The 27,207-nt window shown below is 39.6% G+C and overlaps 1 protein-coding gene and 1 long non-coding RNA gene across 5 annotated transcripts in view; both read right to left on the minus strand.

Moving 5' to 3' along the window:
- The window catches only part of si:dkey-16p21.7 (serine/threonine-protein kinase BRSK2), a 38,407-nt gene extending 30,300 nt beyond the window's left edge, over window positions 1–8,107 (minus strand). For 2 of the 4 annotated variants that reach the window (XM_037544675.1, XM_017697446.2), the window contains exons 1-4: window positions 6,846–8,107; window positions 2,137–2,231; window positions 1,862–1,947; window positions 118–258 (exon numbers count right to left, since the gene is read on the minus strand). In XM_037544675.1, coding sequence (XP_037400572.1) covers window positions 118–258; window positions 1,862–1,947; window positions 2,137–2,231; window positions 6,846–6,933 — 410 coding nt within the window. In that variant the 5' untranslated portion in view covers window positions 6,934–8,107. The remainder of the gene's footprint in view (window positions 1–117; window positions 259–1,861; window positions 1,948–2,136; window positions 2,232–6,845) is intronic. The other 2 variants (XM_017697447.2, XM_017697444.2) reach the window with 2 other exon arrangements.
- A 7,703-nt stretch (window positions 8,108–15,810) lies between these two features.
- LOC108427324 overlaps window positions 15,811–27,207 on the minus strand; it is a 17,684-nt gene continuing 6,287 nt past the window's right edge. Inside the window, exons 3-4 of the long non-coding RNA XR_005131445.1 lie at window positions 18,776–18,881; window positions 15,811–16,075 (exon numbers count right to left, since the gene is read on the minus strand). This is a non-coding gene — a long non-coding RNA (uncharacterized LOC108427324). The remainder of the gene's footprint in view (window positions 16,076–18,775; window positions 18,882–27,207) is intronic.

The following is a 27,207-nucleotide window of genomic DNA, read 5'->3' on the forward strand; positions in this document are numbered from 1 at the left end:
CAGCCACAGAATAGAATATAGAGAGTGTGTTTTATGAGTGTAGACAGCAGTAAAGAGGCCTTATCCGCAGCATGTAGTCACTGTAGATACAAGCACATTTCACATGTGCTGGATTACCATATAGAGTGACTGTGGCAGAAGTCCAGCGCAGAGATGATCTGTCTGAAGAACTTTCTGGCCTCTTTAGGGGTCAATCTGCCTTTCTTCACCAGGTAATCAAACAGCTCTCCTCCAGATACATGCTCTAACACCAGATACCTGAGAGAGAGAGTGAGAGAGAGAGAGAGAGAGAGAGAGAGAGAGAGATTGAGAGTTCTCATTTTCACATTTTGTATTCAAACATGTTTCATTTCTTGTTTTTGTAATTACGTAATACAAAGCCATTTCCAAAAAAGTTGAGACGCTGTGCATAATGTAAATAAAAACCGAATGCAATGATGTGCAAATCATGTAAACCATTTTTTAAAAGAATAATACAACAAAGACAACTAATTAAATGTTCAAACTTAGAAATTCTATTGTTTCTTTGAAAAATATATGCCAGGTCTGGACTGCAGGCAGATCAGTTTAGCACTCTGACTCTTTTAATGCAGAGCAATGCTGCTGAAATATGTGCCGTAATGTTGACGTTGTGTTGCTGAAATAATCAAAGCCTTCATTGTCTGGATGGCAGCATATGTTGCCAAAACCTGTATATATCAATCAGCATTAATGGTGCCTTCACAGATGTGCACACCACCCATGCCATGTGCACTAATGCATCCCTATACCATCATGAATACTGGCTTTTGAACTGTGCATTGATAACAAGCTGAGTGGTCTTTAGCCCAGAGGATGCAGTGTCCATGATTTACAAAAAGAATTTCAAACGTTAATTTGTTGGACCACAGAACACTTTTCCACTTCACCTCAGTCCATTTTAAATTAGCTCAGGCCCAGAGAAGGTGGCAGTGTTTTTGAATTCTGTTTATGTACAGTTTCTTTGTGTTTTACAGTTTTAACTTGCTTTCGTGGATGCAGAGACTAATTGTTTTCACAGACGGTGGTTCTCAGAAGTGCTTCTGAGCCCATGCAGTGATGTCTACTACGGAATCGTGTCTGTTTTTAATGCAGTGCTGCCTGGGAGCCCAAAGATCATGGCCAGCAAATACTGGTTCTTGGCCTTGTCCCTTACATACAGACATTTCTCCAGATTCTCTGAATCTTTTTATGTTATTATGTACTGTAGATGATGAAAAGCAAAAGTTCTTTGCTATTTTACGTCGAGAAACATTATTCTTGAATCGTTTAATTATTACTGGTGTTGATGTTTCTTGTGTTTCTTTTGTTGCTGTTTTTGATGTTAATGTTTCTGATGTTTCTAGTGTTTCTGGTGTTGATGTTTCTAATATTTCTGGTGGTGATGTTTCTGGTGTTGGTGTTTCTATTGTTGGTGTTGATGTTTCTAGTGTTTCTTTTGTTGGTGTTTTTGGTGCTAATGTTTCTGGTGTCCATGTTTCTGGCGTTTCTGACGTTGGTGTTTCTGATGTTGGTGTTTCTGATGTTTCTGGTGCTTCTGATGTTTCTGGTGTTAGTGTTTCTATTGTTGTTAGCGTTGATGTTTCTGATGTTGATGTTTTTGGTGTTTCTGATTTTTCTGTTGTTGGTGTTTCTGGTGTTGATGTTTCTGATGTTTCTGGTGTTTCTGGTGTTTCTAATGTTTCTGGTGTTGATGTTTCTGATATTTCTGGTGTTGATGGTTTTGGTGTTTCTGATGTTTCTGGTGTTGATGTTTCTGATGTTTCTGGTGTTTCTAATGTTTCTGGTGTTGATGTTTCTAATGTTTCTGGTGTTACTGACACTGATGTTTCTGTGTACTTACAGATATTTGTTATTCTCATACACATCGTGCAGTTTGAGAACGTGCGGGTGCTCAATAAGCTTGAGAATTGCTATCTCTCTCTCCACCTGAGAATAAGAAGAGAGAACAAAAAAACAAGATGTGAATGAACAGAGTAATAGGAGTGAGTGAATGACAAGAAACAGAGAAGAGCTTAGCTTTAAACTCATTAGCAGATTGTCAAGTGTAGTGTTAATTCAATTAAAATGTGTGCTAGAGAGCGAGAGAGAGCAAGAGAGATAGAAAGTAAATTTTACCTTCATGAGAACAGATTCTGACAGCTTCTCTCTGTTTACTATCTTTATGGCCACTTTCTGTCCAGTGATACAGTGAACTCCCAACTTCACCAAACCTAAAGAGAAGACATCCAAATCTATATTCAGACTATAGCCTGACTGCTATATATCAAATGCCAGATATTGACATCCAGTCTTTCAATTTTCTGTTCAATGAAAATCTCACCAGAATCCATAAATCCTGCCAATTAATGATTTGTGGCTATCAGTGTTAAAATAACAACATGTAAAAACTGTAGTTAAGATAACATGTAAAAATTGTGTCAAAACCCAATCGTTACTATGAGGGCAGCATATTATAATATTTAAATGAAGAGAATTAACATAAAACTGCTAAAACTTCTAGGAAGCTCCGCCCATCATTTATTAAGAATAAGAGGCACAACTCTGTCTGAAATATGGCTGACCACTGGATTATTTGTGTGCTCAGCAATTCAGGGGCAATCTAGGAGTTAATAAAGTTTATAATTGAATTTGGTTTAACGTTTTTATTAAACCTTAGTGCGGAGGAGTCAGAATGTACTGTGGTCAGTTCTTGTAAATAGGGCGTCATCTCAACTGCAAAAATTAAAAACACATCGGCATTTCTAAAATTCTATGATTCCATGATCATTAACCAAAGTCAGAATGGAAATGAATTTTTACTCCATAATTCAAATTTGGTGAGCAGCTAGAAAAACCTGCCATCTCTGCCTGGTCAGGACTACGTGAATGTTTCAGAGACAGTGGTGTGACCATGGCAACGTAAATATCCCCACACCAAGCAGTAGGTTTTCCTCTGATTTTTTAAAGCTTTTATTTTCTGGCAGAATTCAGACTTGGAATCTGTGTGAAATGTTAAATTAAGGAGGTGTTACGGCCTGCAGGTCAGTGTCTACTGTATTTGTAACGCAATTTGTTGGAAAGTCTGTGCCTTAGCTTTGCAGCACATCTCTATATTTTGCACAGAACACAGGTCACAATGTTCATCTTAAGGTGAATGATACTAAATTTTATGAGGTATTTATCACCCCTTAATGGGCTGGCATGAACAAACGAGCCAATTTTGCCTTCTCATGTGAACAGAGATATTCAAACTGCAATTTTAATAATATATGGATATGTGTGGACGAGGCCTTAGTGTCTTCCCTCTATTCCAGCTACAGATAATCCCTCTAAAGGAGTGTTTTCCCATATCCTGCACCGGGGGAATCCCAGTGCTCTGCATATTTCAGTGTCTCCCTGTTCTAACACATCGACTTTAACCTCATGAAGGGTTTGGGCACGAGCTGACAAGTTGAGTCAAGCAGTACAAAGCAGCAGGACTGGGATCCACTGGTTTAAGTTGATTATCTCAAGCTTGGAAGGTGTCAGACCTCTACTCCCAAAGGACCCAGATAGTGAATAGCAGGGCTGATGCAATTAGCAGTAAAGTTGACAATAAAAATTGTCAACACATATTTCTGCAACCTTTCCGTTTAGAATGACGTCCAATCTAGATTGAGTTAATGACTTCACCTGAAACAGCAATTCACTTACAGGTTCATATCAATGTGAGCAGATAGTAAAAGAAAATGAACAACTTTGGCTCAAAGTTTAAAAAAGAGGTAAAATGAAGATACAAAGGTTTTGTGTTATACCAACAATACTCAAGTCTGTCATAGCTTTCCATAAATGCAGGAAACATGCTAAAGCAGAAGGACAGTCTTTAAACAGCTTTCCCTGTATGCTGATGTTCTGACGAACTGAACTCCTCCCTGAGGACACTCAGTTCTCAGTATAAGTGACTGGACAGAATGCGCTGACGTGGACATATAAAGCTCATTATGTTTACATTACTAACCAATTTCTACTGATTAGAAGTATTCAAGTATTGAACATACAGTATAAGTACTGAATATTCAGCAGCTGGGTCGGTAACCAAAATGTATACTTTACATGAGAAATAAAGAAAAAACACATTTTTCTTTTAATATAAGTCAATGGAACCAGACATTTTTACAAATTTCAAGTCATTCTGGGCCATTTCGTTTGGTTCATTCATCATGAAATTTACACACAATGTAAAGAGCCATTAAGAGCTACAGTACATAGAATTTTATGTATTAAATATATATATATATATATACACACATAATTTTACATAATGATGTAGTGTAGCTCTTTCTCTGAACATTAAGAAACACTATATTGTTACAGCTCTTCACACTTACAGGCCACATTTAAACTAATTAATTAGTTATTAGTAAAATTAATTCATATGAATTATCACATATCAAAATATTTGTTTTTTTGCATAACTACTGAAATGTTTAGCATTCTGCCTCATTTAACTCTTTTTGTTTCACTTTAGTATTCAGACGTAATTACATAATTATATACTTAAATAGGAATTCCACTGATTTTTCAAATATTCTGTATAATTAAATTAAATGTGAACGAGTCACAAATGCTTACAGTGGTGGTGATAGGAAGGTTACCCAAGGTTTTTTATCCGTGGCAAGGTGGTACATGCAGAAACAAAACTTATTTTTTCAGATTTTCTGGTATTTTACCATCATCAGCACCACATATAAAACTCAGAAGACAGGTTAGGTTAACTAGTGGCTTTGTATAGTAAATAAAATGGCTATATTTGCGTTCATCATAACATCGTGACTTCTGGTTCCTACCACCACTGTGAAGAAATCTGAATCTGCAAATTTCTCTATAATGAACCCTTTCACAAAAAAAAAAAGCTCTGATGATTTTGTGACATCTCAGTGATTGAATTATGAAGAAATCTGAGAACATTGGGGAATTCCCCTTTAAGTCCATATTGAGTTGCACAAAGAATGACATTTACATTCACTTTACAGTCAGTATGGACACCCTCAAGTCTGCATGTCTGACTTTTTCTTTTTAAGAAATACTGAGTGAGGAAGATTTCATATCAATTCAGAAAAAAGACATAATACAGTTGTTCTCATCAGCAAATATGGGCACGCTCCTCCAAAACCCAGGCCTAAATTCTTCTAGCCTTTTAACAGTCAGAGTGCAATCAATATCACAGCAAAACAAGCTAGTTAGCCAAACACTGTTGTTAGCTACAGAACTATTTTTCTTCATGTAAGAGGTAACGTTTATTATACTGCATCTAATGGGTTCTGTGTTCCTTGAGCACATGACACGCATCTACAAGCTTAACTGGATTATTTTGAGGTGACTTTTTAGCCGCGCTAACTTAAATTACATCCATGTGCTAACGACAGGCTTGCTGTCTGAACAATGATGATGAGGGCACCAGCGCCCCTCTTTTGAGTGCTGCCTTTACACTAGCCATGTGCATAACCTTTATCTTACCTACCGAGATTATAACAATATTGAATCCATAAAAAGAGTACATGTATAACAATGCACATATTTGCAGTGTTCGTTTTTAATCACAATAGTTAGAGACGATAATTGATCACTATCATAAGGATTTTTATCATGATGAAGAATGTGCCTTTCTGAGCATATCATGGATATCATCAGTACTTAAAGAACATTTACCAACTGTTTCATTACACAGAGAGCAGAATTAGATTTAACTTGATTTGATTCGATTCAACGCAGCTCAGTATGGAAAATGTAGAACAACATCACTGTAACAGTTTTTGAATGTGCCCCTACTATTCCATTGTGTTTGTGTGCCAAAACATTGTGATGTGCATCATGTATTGTGAAAATGTCTTGAAATATCATGATATGATATGTTTGCCATATTGCCCAGTGCATAATCATGGGCAAATATATCTATAGTTGGAGTAAAGACATTAATGTCTGAGGCTAAAGTCTGCAGAGTTTAGCACCCAAACTTCATAACCACACCTGATCCAACTGATAAACTGCAAAGATGCCAACAAAGTCATTGAGAGTGGTTTGGTGTGAAAATGCTCAGTTCTAGTGAAACTTATAGTCAGAACTGTTCACAGTGGCGGTGATAGGAACCAGATGTCCGAAGAGTTTAATGTCTCTATAAGCTCCTTAAACATAAACACCTGATGTCTGAGGTGTCCTTTTATAATAGTTTTAAGATTAAGCTGTGGCCTGAAACATATTTTAATACATTTATTTTAATCCATCTATGGTGAAAGCATATATGACGGACATTCTGAGACAAAACAGTCCCCAAAGAAAATATTTATTCAGCTTTTCCACTATTTTGCCATCATGATCATTAGATCCAGACAATGTTTTGGCCTAAAATGTATTTTCAAAACCTGTTCATGGTGGAGGGGTACACGTAGGGTGTTGTAAAGCAAAATAGTCCCCAAAGTTATTTTTAAGATTTGTCAGTATTTTACTGTAATTATCATTTCCTATAAAACTCAGGACACACGTGTAGGGTTACTGGTGGTTTCGGACAGTAAATTAAATGGCTATATTTGTGTTGTAGACACTGTGACCGCTGGTTCCCATCACCACCACAGTAAAGAAATCTGAGTATCTACAATGAACCACTTCACATCAAACAAATCTGAATGGTTTATCCACCGAATTATGCAGAAATTCTGAAAAATGGGTGGAATTCCCCTTTAAAGTGGGTGTGCCTGAGCAGTAAAAGGCTACAATGTGCAGGACAAGGAGCTCCACAGCAGTCATTTTTGAAAGGGATCAATATTCAATCACTAATTGATAGTGAAATGAGGGGGTAGTGATGTGCTGACCTGTCTGGCCTTTGCCCAGCGTCTTCTCCAGCCGGTAAGGCCCCACATACTGAGCCGCTGGACTCCCTGACACCTCCTTGCTGGACATCTCTTCTTGCTATTAATATTTCTTTTCCTTTTTTTTACGTCGACACAACGGGAAAAAAAGCAAAAACTTCACCGTCTGTCCGAGCTGCGCCGCAGCAACATGCCCCAGGCGCCGGGCGAGCGCGCAGGGGCTGATGGGGAATGTAGTCCTGACGTCAGGGCCGTGGCCTGCTGCTCCCAAACATCTGCTCCTGCTTTCTGCTCTCCCAGGCTAATAAACCGGTGAATATCTTAACAACAAAAACAGGGTTTTTCGTGTTTCCCAAGCGGACTGGAAGATGTTAAGGCGAAGCCAAGAGCCAGATATTATAGTAATAAGAGTAGCAGTAATAATAATGATGACGGTGATGATGATAATGATGATAGCCTAATGATGCTATAAGAATAGCTCGGTTAGTCGCAGGATTGCACAGTAAAGAGGTGAAAGATGATACAGGATGCTACAACCTGCCAAACCGTGAGCAAATATGACAGCAGGCCTGAGATAAGATGAGCACACATGCATATGCTGGGACAATAATGATGATGAGTGTGCGGGCATTAAAAGCAGCTAATGTGGATATCAAGCAGGATAAATCAGCACAAGCCCAGTGCATCTGGCAGCCATGGAGGATTCAGGACATTCAGAAAGATTCGCAGGGAAGTGCAGACTGACCTAGTTCAGTGGCTCGCTATCTGTTCTGGAAAGCCAAAAAAAACCTGTCATCTGATACAGAGTACCTGATCCATGTTTGCCACCTCCAAACATGAGCTTCCAGACTGGAGCAGAGAGAGAGAGAGGTGTGTTTGTGTGGATGGATGTGCGTAAAAATCCCTTTCACTGCAGGCGTCCCATGCTGGAGTGAGCGCAGGAGGGCAGCGGGGCCTGGAGCACTTTAAATCCCAAAAACGCTCTCAGTCCAGCATCTCGGCACGACGAACCCTTCTCTCCTCCCTCCGTCTCTCCCTCTCTCTCTCTCTCTCCCTCCCTCCCTCCCTCATTCGCTGCTCTATCGCTGCATCTCCGTCTCCTCCGCTCTTTCTCTTCCCCCTGCGCGCCGGAGTCGTCGACAAGCAGCAAATCCTCAAAGCCCCGAGCCTTTTATTACTCCTCTCTCCTCTTCTCGCTCTTTTTATCCTCCCTTTCCGTCTCTCTTCCTTCTCCCCATCCGAGCAGCATCAGCATCCGGGTTCCTCTCGTCCTGCCCCCTCCCCAGCTCCATCCCCTCCCTCCCCTCTCCGTGAACGCGCGTGTCATCCTGCGCCCCCCCTTCTCCCCACCTCATAAACACTCACCCACCCCTACTGATGGGTGAGATCATCCTGCTCGCGCTGTCCGTCTTCCCTGATGCTGGAGACACGAGAGACTTTTATTCAGTTCAATTTTATTCGTTTTTGTGTTTGTTTGTTTCATCTGGATTCTCTCAGCCCCTCAGTGGCGTGTATAAGGCGTCATTAAAGGGCCCGTGGCATGAAAAAAACGAAGTGTGAATTAAAATAGCTTAATATGTGACCATTGTTATAGTTTCAAAGCCTGCTGTCCACTCCCTGGTCAGTAAGGTCCATATACAGAAACCGAACTGTATAAACAGTCCATTCTCACTTCACTGTTTTTTGTGATGTCACATAGCAAACATATTTACATTTATCCGCCTATTCATTGTACAGAAGATTAGCCCCGCCCATTCACACTGTTAAGGAGTGTTTAAGCCCTGACTGCTTTATAAATGAGACACAGCCAATCACAGCAGAGCTTATTTACATATATCAGTCAAAGCACAGTAATAAAAACAGCCTGTTTAATTCTAAGGATAAAGAGAGGTTGAGAAATGGTTGCATAAAAAAATTAATAGTTGGTACATAAAACCACACAAACGTCACAAGTGGACCTCAGGGGAATATGCAAAGCAAGAGAAATGAAGGATATGAGCACTTTAATAAATGACAACACCGTTATTTATTTATTTATAGTGATGTCATTTTTGGTCCTTCATAGAGGAGCATTGACACGTCGTCATTCAGTGCATTTGCAGTGAATCCTTTCCCAGAGATTCACAACTGAATCGATTTGATGTGAATCAATTTGTTCAAATCACAACTGTGATTTCAATTGTGAATCGCACCAAGGTAACTGAACCGAATCGTGTGGAAATGGGACTTTTCACAATACACTGAATCATTTCCTAAAGAATCGAATCGAATTGAATTTGAGTTTAATCATATTTGGTCACTTGTTTTGTAGGTTATATTAAAGGGCTCATATCCTACATTTTTCTTGTAGTTTTTTCCTCTTGTGTCTTTTGTGAGGTTTTATGTACCCCAAATACTTTTTTTGATATGACTGTTTTCCAACCTCTCTTAATCCCTTAGAATTGAACTGAATCTGTTTCTGCCTTAAAGACTGATATATGTAAATGAGCTCTGCACTGATTGGCTATCCTCTATTGGCCTTCAAAAAGCACCAAAAGCTGAAACGCTCCATATAACATCATGGTAAATCTTCTTCTTTCGGCTGCTCCTTTTAGGGGTCGCCACAGCGGATCATCTGCCTCCATCTTGCCCTATACACTGCCTCCTCTACTTTTAAACCAACCATCTCCATGTCCACCTTCACTACATCCATAAACCTTCTCTGAGGTCTACCTCTTCTCCTTCTACTCGGCAGCTCCATCTCCAACATTCTTTGATTCTTTTACACTGTCCTTTGCTCTGGATGGTTGACCCAAGATATTTGAAGTCATCCACCTTTACGACCTCTACTCCTTGCATCTTCACCTTTCCACCTGCCTCCCTCTCATTTACACACATGTATTCCGTCTTGTCTCTACTGACCTTCATTCCTCTCCTCTCCAGTGCAAACCTCCACCTCTCCAGATTCTCTTCCACCTGCTCTCTACTCTCACCACAGATTATAATGTCATCTGCAAACATCATGGTCCATGGAGCCTCCTGCCTGACCTTATCTGTCAATCTTTCCATCACCATTGCAAACAAAAAAACCTTTGATTTACGTTTAAAGGTTCAAAGTTAAAAAACATGAATAAACATGATGAACATCATGGTAAATGAGTGGAACTAAACTGCTGCAGACTGAATAGGTGGATTTAAATAAATACATTGATTGTCATGACGTCACAGAAGCAAGGCATTCGAAATGGACTGTTTTTTTGGCTTTGAATCTTTAAACGTAAAAAGTATTAGAATACATTAAAATATAACTAAAAATAAATGAGCCATTTTCGCATTTTTTAAACGTGCATATGTTTAGGGGAAGAGAGAGTAACTGTTTGACACCCCGGACTCTGCTAACCTACAGCTGTAATAAATCTCCAAGCACTCTGTTCTTGCTGTTCCCCCCGCATCCTGCTGTTCCACGTCTGACCGCCTGGTGGCAGCACTGCGCTTTGTTCCCACGCTGACTCACTCAGACACTCACACAGAGGGTTTGATTCAAAAGTAAAGCGTTTGAATGGAAATGTTTTCTGACATGCGCATTTCTGACAGCGTCCTGTTTTACCTGCTGAGGCTGTCTTGACTGTGCAGTTCTTCTTTTCAGACAGCAGGGGGCAGAGCTAGTTTAATGTAGGCGCTGAGCTTTGAAAGGAAAGGGCCCATATCATGGAAAAAGCTGATTTTCCTTCCTTTCTTGAAATAACTGATTCTGATGTGACATGAAAAAATCATTAAAGTTCAAATTTGTCATTCACTCCACACTTCATACAGTTTATTTGTGAGAACTAAGCGGCAAAACCGGCCCATATGGGATTCTTTGTTTTTGTCACAAAAACCCACAAATTCAAATCTCTCCATCTTTTCAGCCTACAGCAGTTTAGCCACACCCACTCACACTAAAGTTATAAGGACTGTTTCAGCCTGGACTGAATGAGGCACAATACAGGGCAGCCGATCAGAACAGAGCTCATCACTGTATCTCCTCTCTGATCAATACACACTGTGCAATATATTGCAACTATTACGGTAATGACACTTTCACTATGCACTTTACTTTACACTGTAATACTGATGCAACTCAAAGTTAGTCATGTCTATAATATGTGCTGTTAGACTACCTCATACCACTCAGTGCCTGCTGTCTGTAAATACAGTGAATCTGTCTCAAATGCCATGTAAATATGTAAATAGAAATACTTTTATACTTTATTTAATTTCTCTTGTACTTTAACTTATGTCTAGATTTATTTCTATTTTGTGTTTTTCTGCACAGTTTATGTGTAATTGTATGTCTTGCTACTGAAACACAACAATTTCCCTCCAGGATCAATAAAGTTATGTCTGTCTGTCTGTCTGTCTGTCTGTCTGTCTGTCTGTCTGTCTGTCCGTCCGTCCGTCCCTCTGTCCGTCCGTCTGTCTGTACATCCATACATCCATCAATACATACATATATCAGCCTTAAAGGCATGGTAACGAAAACAGCCAGTTATAAAGAGGGGTGGGAGAATGATATTTTTGTGTTTGTTATTGATTATATTCATTAAAATGTGGTGGGGGGTTAAAACAGCATAAATGAGAAAATATAGACACAAAATAGACATACATTTGCAAAATTGCCTGGTTTGTTTAAACGTGCCAGGAGTTATTTATGACAAAACAAATCAATAAATAAAAAATAAATGATTTATTTATTTATTTTATGTTTTAAACTTGTTCTAGCATTTCAGTTTTGGAAGTTTATGGACGAGTAAAAGAGATTCTGTTTCCAGAGAAAATGACAAAATAATCTAAAAGTGGGTGTGAACTTCTGTCTCTTGGCTATTCTTAAAGGGGAATCCCGCCCATTTTTAAAGTTTTCAGCATAATTAAAAGATTAAGACAAAGTCATTTAGAGTGTTTTAATGTGAAATGGTTCGTTGTAGAGACTCAGATTTCTTTACAGTGGCGGTGATAGGAAACAGGAATCCTGACTACAAAACAAATACAGACATTTTATTTACTATCCAAAACCACCAGAGAACCTACATGTGTCTTTTGAGTGTTTATATGTAATATTAATTATTGTAAAATAGTGAAAAATCTTAAAAACACATTTTCTTTGGGGCTATTTTGCCTGCCCTGCGATGGGCTGGCGACCTGTTCAGGGTGTATCCTGCCTTCCGCCCGAAGACTGCTGGGATAGGCTCCAGCACCCCCCGCGACCCTGATGGAGAAGCGGCTTAGAAAGTGGATGGATGGATGGATGGATGGATGGATGGCTATTTTGCCAACAACACCCTGCTCGTATCCCTCCACCATGAAAAAGCTTTGAAAATATATTTTAGGCCAAAACGTTATGACAAAGCTATCGTAACACAGTGACTAAGGCATCAGGTGGTGTATTCATAACCATCTCATGTAATAACCTTCGGTGAGGGAGGTTTTAGACGTGGACGTCTGGTTCCTATCACCACCACTGTGAACAATTCTGACCTCTAGAATGGAGCATTTCACACCAAACCACTCTGAATGACTGTGTTTACATTGTAACTATTTTTGCCATTAAGTTTTTTTAAAGAATCAACTCTGATTCCTCTGATTCTTTGTATTTTGTTTTTAACTGTAGCAAAATAGTCCATACGTCCTTTGTGTGAGGTAAGATAAGCTTTCACACAGTTTGTGACTCTCACGTTCAGCTCAGCTCTTATCTATTTATATGTGTTGAGATTTGTTGTTGGAGAAGTCTGAGTGCAGGTGTGGACCTGTTTTAGCATCAAGCTGCGTGTAAAAAGTCTCATAACGTGTGTCTCCATTGACCCTGACTACAACTGACATTATAGCAGTTTAGTCTCACCCATTCTCACTGACATTTTTTAGCTTATTGAATGTTTCAGCTTGCCCTGCGATGGACTAGCGACCTGTCCAGGGTGTATCCTGCCTCCGCCCGATGGATAGGTTCCAGCAACTGCAACCCCCAACCAACCCCCCCCCCCCCCCCCCCCCTTGAGGGGGGAGCAACCCTGAGGGATAGGCTGCTTAGAAAATTTGTGTGTGTGAGTGTTTTAGCCCTGGGGGGCTTTTTGAGTGAGTCATAAAACAGGACAGCTCATCATGACAGGGTTCATTTGTATATTTCCATCTTATAAAAACAGCCTGTTTAACTCTAAAGCGTAAAGAGGGGTTTGAAAAATGGTCATGTTAAAATGAATTCTGCCTGTTTTTGGTCTATCAAAACACCCAAACATCCTAAGGACAAATATATGTTGGATATGGGCCCTTATATGACTCATATATGTTTATGTGCGATTACTGACTGGCCTGGTCACTACTCCATCTTTCTCTGTTTGACACTGTACATAACTTACAGAACACACTGGAATAGCTGCGTCCTGCTGATGAGTGTGAATGTGTGTGGTGTGTGATGCGTGTGTGCGTGTGTCTCTAATGTCTAGCCTAGCCCGCCTTTAACTAGTAGCTCAGCCCAGAAGACACACATGCACATAAATAGACACCCACACAGTGACACACCCAGCAACATGCCTGACAGTTCATGTGTGAGGACACATGTAAGGGCGCATGTACTCGTTCACTCATGACCGCATTTTCTGGATACATACATACTCACATCCTTTGCGTATACACAGGGGCACTGGGCCGTAGGTAATGATGGACATGACTAAACTAGGGCCCTCCCTGGGTGGGGGACCCTCCAAAAGCCTTGGAAATAAAGTGGCTTTGAATTTTAATACTGTTTGTTATTATAAGAATAAAAAATACACAACTGTATAAATAACAATCACCTACATGTGATGAATGAAAAATGAGTTTCTCATGTCCATTTTATCAGCTCCACTTACTCCACTTAGGTGCACTTTGTAGTTTCACAATTACAGACTGTAGTCCATCTGTTTCTCTGCATACTTTGTTAGCCCCCTTTTACCCTGTTCGTCAGTGGTCAGTACCCCCATGGACCCTCACAGAGCAGGTACTATTTGGGTGGTGGATCATTCTCAGCACTGCAGTGACACTGACATGGTGGTGATGTGTTAGTGTGTGTTGTGCAGCTCTGAGTGGATCAGGCACAGTTTTTAAACAGTGTGTCCACTCACTGTCCACTCTATTAGACACTCCTACCTTGTCAGTCCACCTTGTAGATGTAAAGTCAGAGACGATAGCTCATCTGCTGCTACACAGTTTGTGTTGGTCATCCTCTAGTCCTTCATCAGTGGTTACAGGAAGCTGCCTACACGACCCTGTTGGCTGGAAGTTTTTGGGTGGTGGGCTATTCTCAGTCCAGCAGTGTCACTGAGGTGTTTAAAACTCAGACCAGCACAACACACACTAACACACCACCACCACTTCAGTGTTCTATATAGGTAGGTAGGAATTTCCTGCTGTGGTCCTAGCTCTGTCCTGGAGTTCTGCACCTGAATGCCCATCTGACCGGCTCCCCTTTAATCCGGCCTGTCAAGATGGACTGATTGAAGCTGCATGTGCATGTGTTTGTGAAGCAGTGATCCCCTCAGCTTTAGGCTGTATTAGTGACATTAGGAAGCTTTAATCCATAATCTGAGCCCCTCCATCCCACCTAAACTCATTATAGCAGCCATAATAATCCCCCATTCTAATACTGATAGATTAAGACAGAGTGAAATCAAGAGTTAAGTGTGCTAAGAGACAGAGAGAGGAACTCTTACAGGATTAATCCCATTCAGGACCACCTATTGTGAGCTTTACAATCAGTCTGCACGGCTCTTTTCCAACACAATGCACACTCTCTGTGGGAGGTTTGATTGATAATACGCATCAATTTAACACATTAATCTCATTCACCTTCACATTAAAATAACCAGTAATATCATCTAAAAGATTATGTTTCTCATTAATGTTTACATCCTTTTAGCTTGGATTGCAAGTCCATCTTGACGCATCAGTCTGAAGTTTAATGATGCATAATTTGTTAAATTGTTATATGTGATATTTATCGCACAGTTCTTCATAATTACTTCACAATTCCTTTCCATAAAGCATTAAATGAAGCAATGGCTGTTTCCACCATATAAAATTTGTATCTGATCAGGTCTATATTGGCAGCCACATGCTCTTCTCTTTAACATTGTTTTGCTTACATGTTCTTGCATGTGAGAGGTTATTCTTTTTCAGCTAGATTATATATAGATTAATTCACTTACGAAAGGAGGGAGAAAGTCAAAGCAACATAAGAAAAAAACCTTCCAAAACTCAAGTTCAAAAATTGATGAAAAGCTAAGGAAAAATGTGACTCCTAACAATCACCTGGAAGAACTGGTAAACACCAAAACTGCCCCTATCAGATAAACAGCACTTAAAGCTTTCATCTTCGAGAAAATCATGCTCAGAGTAATACACCCAGAGTCCAGACCTCAACACCACTGAAAGTGTATGTGATTATTTAGAAAATCCAACCAACTTCTAAGACGGAACTTGGTCAGTGTCAACTTAGTCACTAGGTATAGAGGTATAAAAACTTTTTTGAAAAATTGTAAGCAAGTCTCCTGAATAGAGTGGAAGCTGTAATAAAGCAAAAAAGTGGACACACTAAATGTTGACAACACCGATGTTTTATTTAGTTGTTGAGGATTTAATATGAGTCTTTTTAATTTTCCTTTAAATGTATGCTTTTTTTTCTAACACTGAAAAATTTATTTCGTCTAATTAATGGCCATTTTGACTGGGACTTAAATTATTGAAAGGTGGTCTCTGGCTTTTCTTAGGTGGATGGGTGAATGGATAAATGGATGGATGGATGGATGGATGGATGGATGGATGAATGGATGGATGGATGGCCAAAACTATCAATGCATTAAACTTGTGATTAGAGTCAAAGAGTGATCCTCCAACTTCAGCCTCAATTATCTGTAACTGTATCTTCTACTGAAAAATCCCACCTTTTCCCAGAAAAAAATAAATACAAAGCCAAAAGCAAACGTCTTATCAATCTTTTAAACTTTATTTCACCATTAAGTGAATAAAACAGACAATTTACATAAAACCCATGGGCTTTCCCAAACTGTCTACAGATTAGATCGACACATTTGGCTGCAAAGGACAGGAGGGGCAGGAAGATTCAGTTTCAGCTCTAAGGGAGGGTGGGGGAGGGGGGGCACGTGGGTTCTGCTGCCAAATCCCACCAGAGTCATTCAGTCCAGTGCTGAAGGGAATGCTGGGAAGGTGGAGGACTCAGTGCAGTGGACCTGCAGGAGTGAGCACAGATAAAGAGGATTAGCGTCACCACTAAACCAGAGCAACACTCACAATTAAGGAGATGAGAAATGTGCTCATCACAAAGGCCAGCCAAGCTCACATATTACTGATAGTGCGGCAAATTCATACATTTTCCCCTTTACCACAAATGTAGGCGATCAGTGAAGACGTAGCTGGTGTCTGAAGCATCTACAAAAATGGACACAATTCTTTGCACAGCTGAAAAGAGTAGAAGCTGTGAGCTAGAAGGCGTGTGTCATACAGTGTCTGAAATCACATAAGCAAATCTATTTGAGGCTACTTACCAAGTGGAGACAATGATTTAGGCATGTAGATAGCATGATGCTCATTAGTGTGGAATTAGCAGAGAACTTGTATAGAGGGGAATTATCACTCTGTAATGTCTTCAAGGTTTCTCAAAGACTAGAGGGCGCTCCCAAGCAAGACCAAAATGAATGGGTTAAAATGGAGCATTTGAGCAAAATCATAGTTTATAAATGCTAAATTTTTTTAAATATAAATGAATACATTCACTTTCTGAACACAGAACAGTGTAAAACCTTTTAATACTGCCGTTATATATCTTAGAGCTTTTGAACTTGAGTTACTGGAGTTTAAATCGTCGTCTCATATATGTCCATGACGTCAGTGAATGCCAACAGCCAATGAGCTACTCTGCTTGCCAATCAATCAGCACTCAGTAGAAGCAATGCTAACCAATCAGCACTCAGTAGCAGTAATGTTAGGGTCCTGCTGCCCAAAACCTGTTTGCTGTAGAAAAAACGAAATATATAGGTGGGCTTTCTTTGTCATTATAGTCAAATGCATCCTTCTACTTTCTAAAATGAAAGAAACGGTCTGGCCGAGTGATTAGAAACCATTTAAACTTTTCATTTTTAGCTGTTAAGCTCCATTTACTCCCATTCATTGAGGACTTGCTCATGGGTGCCCTCTGGCATTTGCAGTCCAGTTTTTGATACAACAGAGGAAATAGGAAGTGGCCAGACTCCTCATAAACCGGCTCTGGTATAAGATTCCTCGTTAGTTAGATTAGCTTGTAGCTCCACCGAAGAAGTCGACTTCACACACCAAACATGTCTTGGCTGACTACAGCTGGGGTGAGTAAAAATGGTGCAAAAATTATGAACTATTACTTTAATAGTGAGCGCTAAATGTCAAAGCCTGTGTTTCTTCAGGCTAGTTGATTCTGTTGATTCTTTAGCAGTTTATATTAAATAAGGAGGTGAGGTTATGTGTGATGCACAGTTTAGTGCTGTTTCCTGCTTCAAAGCATGGTTAAAGTTCAGTTCAGTTCATCATATAATCACAAAGGTTTTCATGAGTTGGTTCATGCACGTACAGAAGAAATGATCACATTGAATTTACTTCATTCAGTGTCAGCATTACACAAATATAGATAGCATGGATATTTATCAAATGATGGATCTTCAAGTGTTCTTTAGTAAAGAAAATGGTTCTAAATAGAACCATGAACACTCAAAGAAGCCTTTTTTGGTGTTATATAGAACCCATTTCAAAAAAGATTCTATACAGCACCATCTACAGCATATTCACCATCAACCTGAAAAACGTTTTCATGATGCAAAGAAACTTTTAATCATCCAAAGGGTTCTTTGAGTGATCACTCTTCTGTATAGGACCATTTTCTTTACTGACAAACCCTTGAACCCTAGTTAAACAGGCTAAAGTGTAATGTGCTTTTGGTTATAGCAACGTCACGTGTGACTTTTCACAGCAATTATTACAGGTATTTCCCCACATTCACCCTGAAGGCTTTTCATCACGAGTGTGGCTCGATTAATGAGTTGTGTTTAAGGCACAGAATTTACTCCTATACAATTTTAATTCTATCTAGGTGGCTGTAATAAAGCACCATTTAGAAGCATATAAACAGCTCACAGTGAGTACAGCCTCCACATGATGGGGCTAGTTTTAACACAGTGTTACAACTTAGACCCTCAATAAGAGAAGTCCATACCCCCATGTAAATTCAAAACAGTCAGTATTGTAAAAGGTTTATGTTCAAATTAATCAGAAACCTATAGATGTCATGTAAATAAAATAGATTTAAATTTTATTGTGCTGATATCTGCTAGGCTAGGCTAGTTTAGCCTGGCTAGCTCTCTCTCTGTGAGTTGTTTATATGCTTCAAAATGGTGCTATTTAATAGCCACCAAGAGGGAGATTAAAAAAAAAAGTTTTTAGATTGTTCTTGATTCAAACAGCATAGAACTATAGTGAATCAATTTGCTTTGCCTCAATTTATCAGACCATTCTGCAGCGCCACCACTAAGCCCACAGTCAGTTACACCAACCACCTGTTGGCTAAGTTGTAACATTTGCAATCCTGCTGCCTTTGGCCAAACTGTTCTTTTACAGTGAGTCCTGAACTTACTCTTTAAACTATTTGTCAAAAACGAAATTGTGTTTCCACATGAATAAAACATATTACATCAACACAATAACTGTCAAAAGTAATTGAACTGAAAGACAAACATGTTGCTGTAATATATTTTATTCATGCTGAAGTAATGAACATGCTTGAATCAAGTAAATTCAAAGCAGCTCTTTTATTCAGTGTTACACAGCACACGTGATCCCATAAAGGCAAGATTTTACAGACACATGCAAATGAGAGCTTCTTTTGGTGTGAGTGTGAGGGTATTTACATGTCCTGTGTCTGGAGCTCCTCATGAGCCCTCAGCACTGCTCTTTACACAGGCAGCAAATGCCTCCATTAGCTCCTTACAAGCCGCTTCTCCGTTCTCCTTTATACTGCAACATACAACACACACACACACTGTTAGAAGCAACAGATCACACACAGGTTTGGTAGTATACACATAGATCAAACACATGTATCATTTGTATAATGTATATATGCATATACACCGAGCAGGCATGACATTATGACAACCTCCTTGTTTCTACACTCATCGTCTTTTTATCAGCTCCACTTACTGTATAGATACACTTTGTAGTTCTACAGTTACAGACTGTAGTCCATCTGTTTCTCTGACACTTTATTAGCCCCCTTTTACCCTGTTCTTCAGTGGTCAGGAACCCCAGGGGCCCTCACAAAGCAGGTACTATTTGGGTGGTGGATCATTCTCAGTACTGCAGTAACACTGACGTGGTGGTGTGCTAGTGTTAGAGTGGATCAGACACAGCAGTGCTGCTGAAGTTTTTGAAACACATCAGTGTCACTGCTGGACTGAGAATAGTCCACCAACCAAAAACACATATATGCGTATGTATACGATCCACATACTATATCCATCCATCCATCCACCCATCCATCCACCCATCCATTGTCTAAGCCGCTACTCCATCAGGGTCGCGGGCCACATACTATATCCATCCATCCATCCATCCATTTTCTAAGCCGCTTCTCCGTCAGGGTCGCGGGCACATACTATATGTATGTAGAAAATAATAACATTTTTTTTCTTTCTGTTTTAAAAAATTAAATAGAGTTTTTGTAACAAGCACTTTAGAAAGTCAGGAACATTTTGATATATATATATATATATATATATATATATATATATATATATATATACATACACACACACACACACATTCACACACAGAGAAGTACATGGTGTTATATGAATTTTTAAATAGATAATTAACAGCTTTGTTGTTTTTACTATTGAACTCATTTTCCTTTCCTGATCAAAATGAACCAAGTTTTGGTTGTTTTCATTCTTGTGAACAACACACTATAATCAGGCTGGATGGAGCTGAAATACAGAAGTGACAGAATGTCTTTAAACCTGATGACTCAAGATTTTGCTGTTGAAAGCAGCTGAAAAACAAGCAGGACGAGTTGATACAGGAGGATTTAAACATGTAGGCGTAAAAACGACGGTGCGTATGCATGTGTGTGAGCGTGAGCACATCGAGAGATTATTTCAGGCTCTCAGAGCCAAACGCAACAACACACTGTCACACTGCATCAGAGTGATGGACCGAAAGGGGCTGCTGGAACTACAGAGTGGATGAATAAAAAAGAAAGAGAGCAAGAGGGAGGGGTGAACCCATCTGCAGATGAGAGAGCGAATGAGTGTGAGAGAGAGAGAGAGAGAGAGAGAGAGAGAGAGAGAGAAAGAGATAGGGAAAGGGTGGAAAGAATACGAAGGAAGGAAATAGGAGAGAGAAAGAGGGAAAGAGGAAAGAGAGAGACAATGTAGAGAGAGAGTGCCAAATAGAGAGAGGGAAAGCAAGAGAGAGAGAGAGGGAGATAGAAAGAGAGAGGTTGCGTGACAGTAGCTACAAATGGCTGCTGTGAGCAGGTAAAGGAGGACTCTCCAGTGACGCAAGAAAAAGTGGTCACATGACTCCGTCCACCCTCAATTACATCTGTACTGTACACTCCCTACAACAACCCCCCACCCACCCACCCACTTCAGTGGACAGTGATGTAACACACAGCTGGTTGTGATTTAAAAATGCCATGTGACATACTGCAGTGAGAGAGAGAGAGAGAGAGAGAGAGAGAGAGAGAGAGAGAGAGAGAGAGAGAGAGAGACAGAGCGACAGAGAGAGAGAGAGACAGAGACAGAGACAGAGAGAGAGAGAGAGAGAGCGACAGAGAGAGAGAGACAGAGAGAGAGAGACAGAGAGAGAGAGAGAGAGAGAGAGAGAGAGAGAGAGAGAGAGAGAGAGAGAGAGAGAGAGACATTTTAAAGCCAGTCCTCTGTAGTATCACCAGCGCAGATTTCTTAGGACAAAACCAATTAGAAGCTGATTATGTCATCATCCTACTGGACCACCAATTAGAGAGAGACAAAACCAGCTCAGACCAGCATGAAAAAAGTCAGGAGAGTGGATACCCTCCACCAATTTGCCTCTGCATAATTAAACAGTTAAGATGTAAAGAAAGCCATTCAGAGAGGTTTGGTGTGAAACGTTCAGATTTGTTCACAGTGGTGGTGATAAGAAGCAGATGTCCACCTCTAAAAGCTCCCTCACAGAAAGTTATTACATGAGATGGTTATGAATTCGCTGCCTGATGCCTGAGGCATTGTTACGATAGCTTTGAGAAGTTTTTGATCTAAAATATATTTTCTAAATTTGTTATACATGAATGGTGGATTGGTACATGCAGTGGGTTGTAAGGAAAACAGTCCCCAAGGAAAACTTATTTTTCAGATTTTACCATGATCATCATAACATATAAACTCAGAAGACACTGGTGGGTTTGGAGAGTAATTAAAATGGCTATATTTGTGTTGTAGACATGGTGACCCCTGGTTCCTATCATCACCACTGTAAAGAAATCTGAGTCTCTAAGTTTCTCTACAACAAACCATTTTAAAACAATTACTTTAACGATAGAGGAAAGGAGAAATTTGGATGAAATGGTGGAATTCCCCACAGAAGCAAATTAATGTAAAAGCATCACTCCTGCAGTCTCAGGGTGGTGAAAACGTTCATGAGCACTAAAGCATTAGCAGAAGGGTCTCTATGGAGCTGATGAGTCATCGCGCTGGTGTTACGTGCTTTAGCCCCCAGCAACCTGACACAGCGTCTCTGGTCAGCGGCATGTCACTTCCTGTCCCCTTCACTTTGCGCCTGTTACTATAACAACCAGACTGGAGGGTAAGAGATCCTTCAGTGGTACCAAACAGTAGCATGGCTACATTCTTATTATCAGCAACAGTTCCTAAACGGTTCTTGGCTTGAATGTACAGTTCTAGGATATAATAAAAGTTCTTAAATGGTTCTTGGTTTGGACATATGGTTCTAGGATACACACTTAAAAAAGATGGTTCTTCAAGGGTTTTTTAGAAAAAAATGGTTCTGTAAAGAACTATGAACACGCAAACCCATTGCAGGGTAATAGGCATCGTGAAAGGGTTCTTCAGATTGACGGAGAACCTGTGTTTTGAAAAGGGTTCTATATAGCACCAAAAAGGGTTCTGCTACTGTTACAAGCTTGACATTGTAACAGTAACAGAACCTTTTTTCATGCTATCTGGAACCCTTTTCAAGACAGTTCTATATGAAACCATCTTCAGCACATTTTCCTATCATCTAAAGAACCCTTTCACGATGCAATGAACCCTTTGACCATGCAAATGAGTGTTCATGGTTCTTTATAGAACCATTTTTTTTCTAAGAACCCCTGAAGAACCACACATTTTTAAGAGTGTAGTGTAAAGTTTCATAAATAGTTCTTGGCTTGGTCTTACAGTTCTAGAAAAAGTTCTTAATTATAAGTAAATAAGGTTTTAAACTTACTGTATTTTTAAAAATGCATTTTGTAATATATTAGGCTATATTTTGTTGAAAACAATACTTCAACGATAACACTTTCTGGGAAAATAAGAATTTGTTAAGTTCTATATGATGCACAAATATGTTTGTCCTCATATTGAGTGAGGGGGTCTGGTTAGAGTAACTTTCTGGTGGGCCAAAACAAACGGTCTCACTTACTTCTATGGCACTGTTCCAAATAACTTGTTCTTGCTTTTTATTTTTAGGTGCATGGCCGCTGCTGGACTGGGGGAACGATCACTAAACAAAGGCTGAATTATTCACTGAGCCACTCCTCCACATCTATAATGCAACACACACACAGACACTGCCCAGGAGCTCTGTACTCCAGAGAAGATCTGGGATGGAAGACTTTAGGAGTCATTTGAAAAAGGATTGGCTGGACTGGGTATGAGATCACAAAGCACTGACAGTTAGACTAACCTTCCAGGCCACGAAAGAGTTAATGCAGAATTCCATCAATTTGTCAGAGTTTTGGCACATATTCAATTTTTTGGGATGCATTTACTATCCAAAAGCACAAACTGAACCTACACGTATCTTCTGAGTGTTTATATAGAATATTGATGATGGTGAATCAGTGGAAAATATTTGAAGTATTTTCTTTGGAGACTATTTTGTCTTTCAATCTGCATCTACCTCTCCGCCATGGATTTTAAAACATGTATTTTAGGCCAAAATCACATCTTAAAACTACTGTAAATGACCATTCTTAGGCATCAGGTACCTTCAAATAATTTCATGTAATAACTTTCCATGGCATTAAACTCCTCAGACGTCTGGTTCCCATCACCACCACTGAAAACAATTCTGTTAGAGTCTGATAACTTACAGACTCTATAAGTTTGAATGACTTTTAATAGCAACTTACACTTTACTGAAAATATAATCCATAAGCCAAGACAGATGGTGTCTGAAGTCTTCTTGAGATTAGCCGTGCTAATGTAGCTAACAAGTAATGTGCAAACATGCACTGCATAGTTAGAAACCCAAATCTGTACTTTAGTTTTTTTTTTTTAGATAACATGCCTACAGTGTTAGAAACCACATATGCAGGTCTATTTCACAATATTTACCAACTCAAACCAGTTTTAAGATGTGGCATTTTAGGCAAGATGCTAATTAGCATGGCATTAGCTTCCTTTACTTGTTAGATGCATTAGCCTCCACTAGCTTCAGTGCAAAACTAAAGAAGCGAACTTCAGACAACCAACATGTCTTGGTTCTACTATATCTGGGATGAAATGGATCAATTTCAATTTACATCAAACTATTCTATTCATGAGAGATTTAAGAAATACGTGAGGCAACTTTAAAGCTTTAAACTGACTTAGTTTAAAAAGGTGAGCTCAATCCTCAGAACAAAGGGAAGAAATAAAATAGTGCTCAGTCAAAAACTGATCAAGTAGCACGACTCAGCCTGAGGGAAGCTCAGATAAAACTGCAATATACATTCCATATATCAGCCAAATCGTCTCTGTCAACAGCTGCGAGTTCATGCATGTCTACAAACACACAGGGATTAAAATGGTGGGCACTGACTTTCACAGTAAACCATTAGAATAGACATGGGTCAAAGTTGCTATATGTTCATGGATCATTAAACATGAGCGGTTAATGTTCCGTCACAGTTAGCCATCTCAGTCAGACATTGACATGTAAGCCATAGATCCATGCAGTCGGCAAATGGGCAACCAAGTCAAGAATCCGATGAGTGGCCATTCCACCCAGTGGGAAAGGAAAGTTAAGACTTCTTTCTATTTAGATGGCCACCTAAAGCATGTGGAGGTCACATGACTCAGGCATATCAGTGTCTATATACATGCTTCCACAGCACATACATATGCTGTGGGACTTGAACCTAAAACCTTGGCAATGTCAAAAACTATGGCTATGTCCTCTGTGCATTTGTACATTCAGTCCAACAATGCACTGAAATAAGCAGCAGACATATGACCCAAGTACCCACAATGCACTGTGTTATATGTCGCGGAAAATCACACTTAGCTAACTGAGATTAGAGGACCATTTCTGTTCACTGTTATACTGTTCCACACAGTGTTCCAATGTAGGAAATAGTGATCAGAAGACCACTTTTGTGGAAATAGTGATTGAGGTACATTTCTGTTCACTATAATAACACTATAATCACTATTGCCTACCTATATATGGCACCACTGTAGGAAATAGTGATTATAGTGACCGTATAGTGCTCCATTGTAGGGAATAGTGCAGACCATTTCAAACACAATATATGACTGTTGTTTGTTCACAAATCCTGTGATGAACCTCGTGCTTGAGGAAATGTGACACAGGCCACTCCCCAGCTGTTGTCAGTGCAAACACGCAAGGTGGCCGTTATTGAGAGGGGCAGGACTGGGTGTCGAGTTTAGACGCAATGTGATCCAGCTTCTAGAACACCTCAGTTCTCGAGCACACATTGGCTATTTATACGGAGGGCTATAAATATTGGGGTGCTATAGTAAACTCAAAGAGTCATCCTTTTGAAACATTCAGCTAGTCAGCATCACTGTGCTTATGCCTGGCATACCTGCAGCACCAGCTAAAACAGCGTTTAACCCTTGTGTAGTGTAGAGGTATTGATGTTTGATACACTAGATTTAGTGGAGTTACACAACTTGTTACATAAATGTGGAATTCAGACTTTCCACAGAATTGAGTGTTGGCAAAATAATGACTGTCATGCCTACAGGCACCATTTCCTCTGTCCAGTGAAGTGAAAACTCTTCACAACAAACCTGCAGTGAGAACGACATTGGCAGTAAATTAGTTAGGCTAAAAGATCGCTAAAATATGAACATGTAATTTGGACACATGCTAATCTGATCATCTGGAAGGTGGAGCTGTTTTATTTCATTTGCGAAGATGAAAAGTTTTGGATTACATGCTCACAGCTTATTGTCAAAACATCTATATTTATGTTTGCTCCAATGTAAGCTAAATTGTTTGGATTCCTGTGTTTGCTAACACTAATTTTAGTATTACTTTAATATAAAGTATAAGATTATAGGAAAATCTATAATCTATAAAAGGGCAGCTAACTAATAATATAAAAATACATTTACATACATAGTAACCATGGTAAGTGATGCTTGAGTATGAGTGAGTAGAGAGAATGCAAATGTAGGTAGTATGTACTGTGAGAGCAGCTTATGTATGTATGCAGATTAAAATAAGTATAGTTACTAACTGCAAATATGAATAGCGCATTATAGACTGTACAAATATAAAAAAGTGTATTATAGATTGTACAAATATGAATTGTGCATTATAGACCATACAAATAGGAATAGTGCAGTAACAGACTGTGCAAATATTAATGGTACAATAATAGATGGGGCAAATATGAATAGCGTATTAGAGACTGTACAAATATGAATAGTGCATTATAGACTGTAAAAATAGGAGCGGCACGGTGGAGGGGCGGCACGGTGGCGTGGTGGGTAGCGCTGTCGCCTCACAGCAAGGAGGGCCTGGGTTCAATTCCCCAGCCGGGCAACCGGGGTCCTCTCTGTGTGGAGTTTGCATGTTCTCCCCGTGTCTGCGTGGGTTTCCTCCGGGTTCTCCGGTTTCCTCCCACAGTCCAAAAAGACATGCAGTTAGGCCATTTGTGTAAAAATGATCAAATTGTAAGTCGCTCTGGATAAGAGCGTCAGCCAAATGCCGGTAATGTAATGTAATGTAATGTAAAAATATAAATAGTGCATTATAGACTGTGCAAATATGAATAGTGCATTATAGACTGTACAAGTATAAATAGTGCATTATAGACTGTACAAATATGAATAGTGCATTATAGACGATATGAATAGTGCATTATAGACTGTACAAATATGAATAGCGCATTATAGACTGTACAAATATAAATAGTGCATTATAGACTGTTCAAATATGAATAGTGCAATGATACTAGGACATAAAGTACAGTAACAGTGCAGTGAGTGCAAAGATGTGGTCAGAGTGGCAATGTGGAGAATATTTGTGATTGTTCCCTGAAGATAATGTGTTAACATATTTACATTTACTGAAAATAAACAAAACTTGTAATATGACCGGGGTGCTCAAACTTTTGCAAATTGCTGTATAAGACTTTGTTTACAAAGTCTTCCTCAGCACCCACTAGCTCCATCATTAGCTTTAGCTTTGGCTTTAGCATTAGCTCAGTCACTCAGACTTCCTCCTTATTAGCATGAAAACCTGAGACTTTAGCTGAGTGGATAAAAATCTTTCTGGTTTTGTTAATGTAAACATGGTTTCCAGTCAGCATGTTTGCATGAACATCTTGTAAAGTCTATAATCAGTTAAACAAGTGCTACAGAAGCTACCAGGTGGCCTGAGCTGAAAGTTTGATGAACAAATGTAAGTAAGGCGTGGGAACTGGGCAAAAGGTCACAATTATTATGAAATTGCAACGTTTTATTTATTATCAGGGATAACATTACTAGCCTTCATGTCACCGACATAAACACACAGACTGGTCTGAGTGACCAAGCTAGTCACGCCCCCCTTACACACATACACACCCTCTAGAGAACATGGTCATGCTATCTGGACAGTGCAGTCCTCAGGCTCAGAGTGTGAGTGGTCTTATCAGGTCTGTCCTGCCCTTTCCATACCACACAAACTCAATTAGCGTGCCAGAACTGAGGTCAAACAGCAGTGCGGTCAGTGATGATGCAACAGAGCTGCTGTGAGTTGTGAGGAAAGTTTGTAAGACGTCAGATGTGGACTAAACTGTCACTGGTGGATCACAGACACATGCTGCCCATCACAGTCCCTGTGCATTTATAGGAAA

Source organism: Pygocentrus nattereri, chromosome 14, assembly GCF_015220715.1.
Source record: "Pygocentrus nattereri isolate fPygNat1 chromosome 14, fPygNat1.pri, whole genome shotgun sequence".
Lineage (NCBI taxonomy): Eukaryota > Metazoa > Chordata > Actinopteri > Characiformes > Serrasalmidae > Pygocentrus > Pygocentrus nattereri.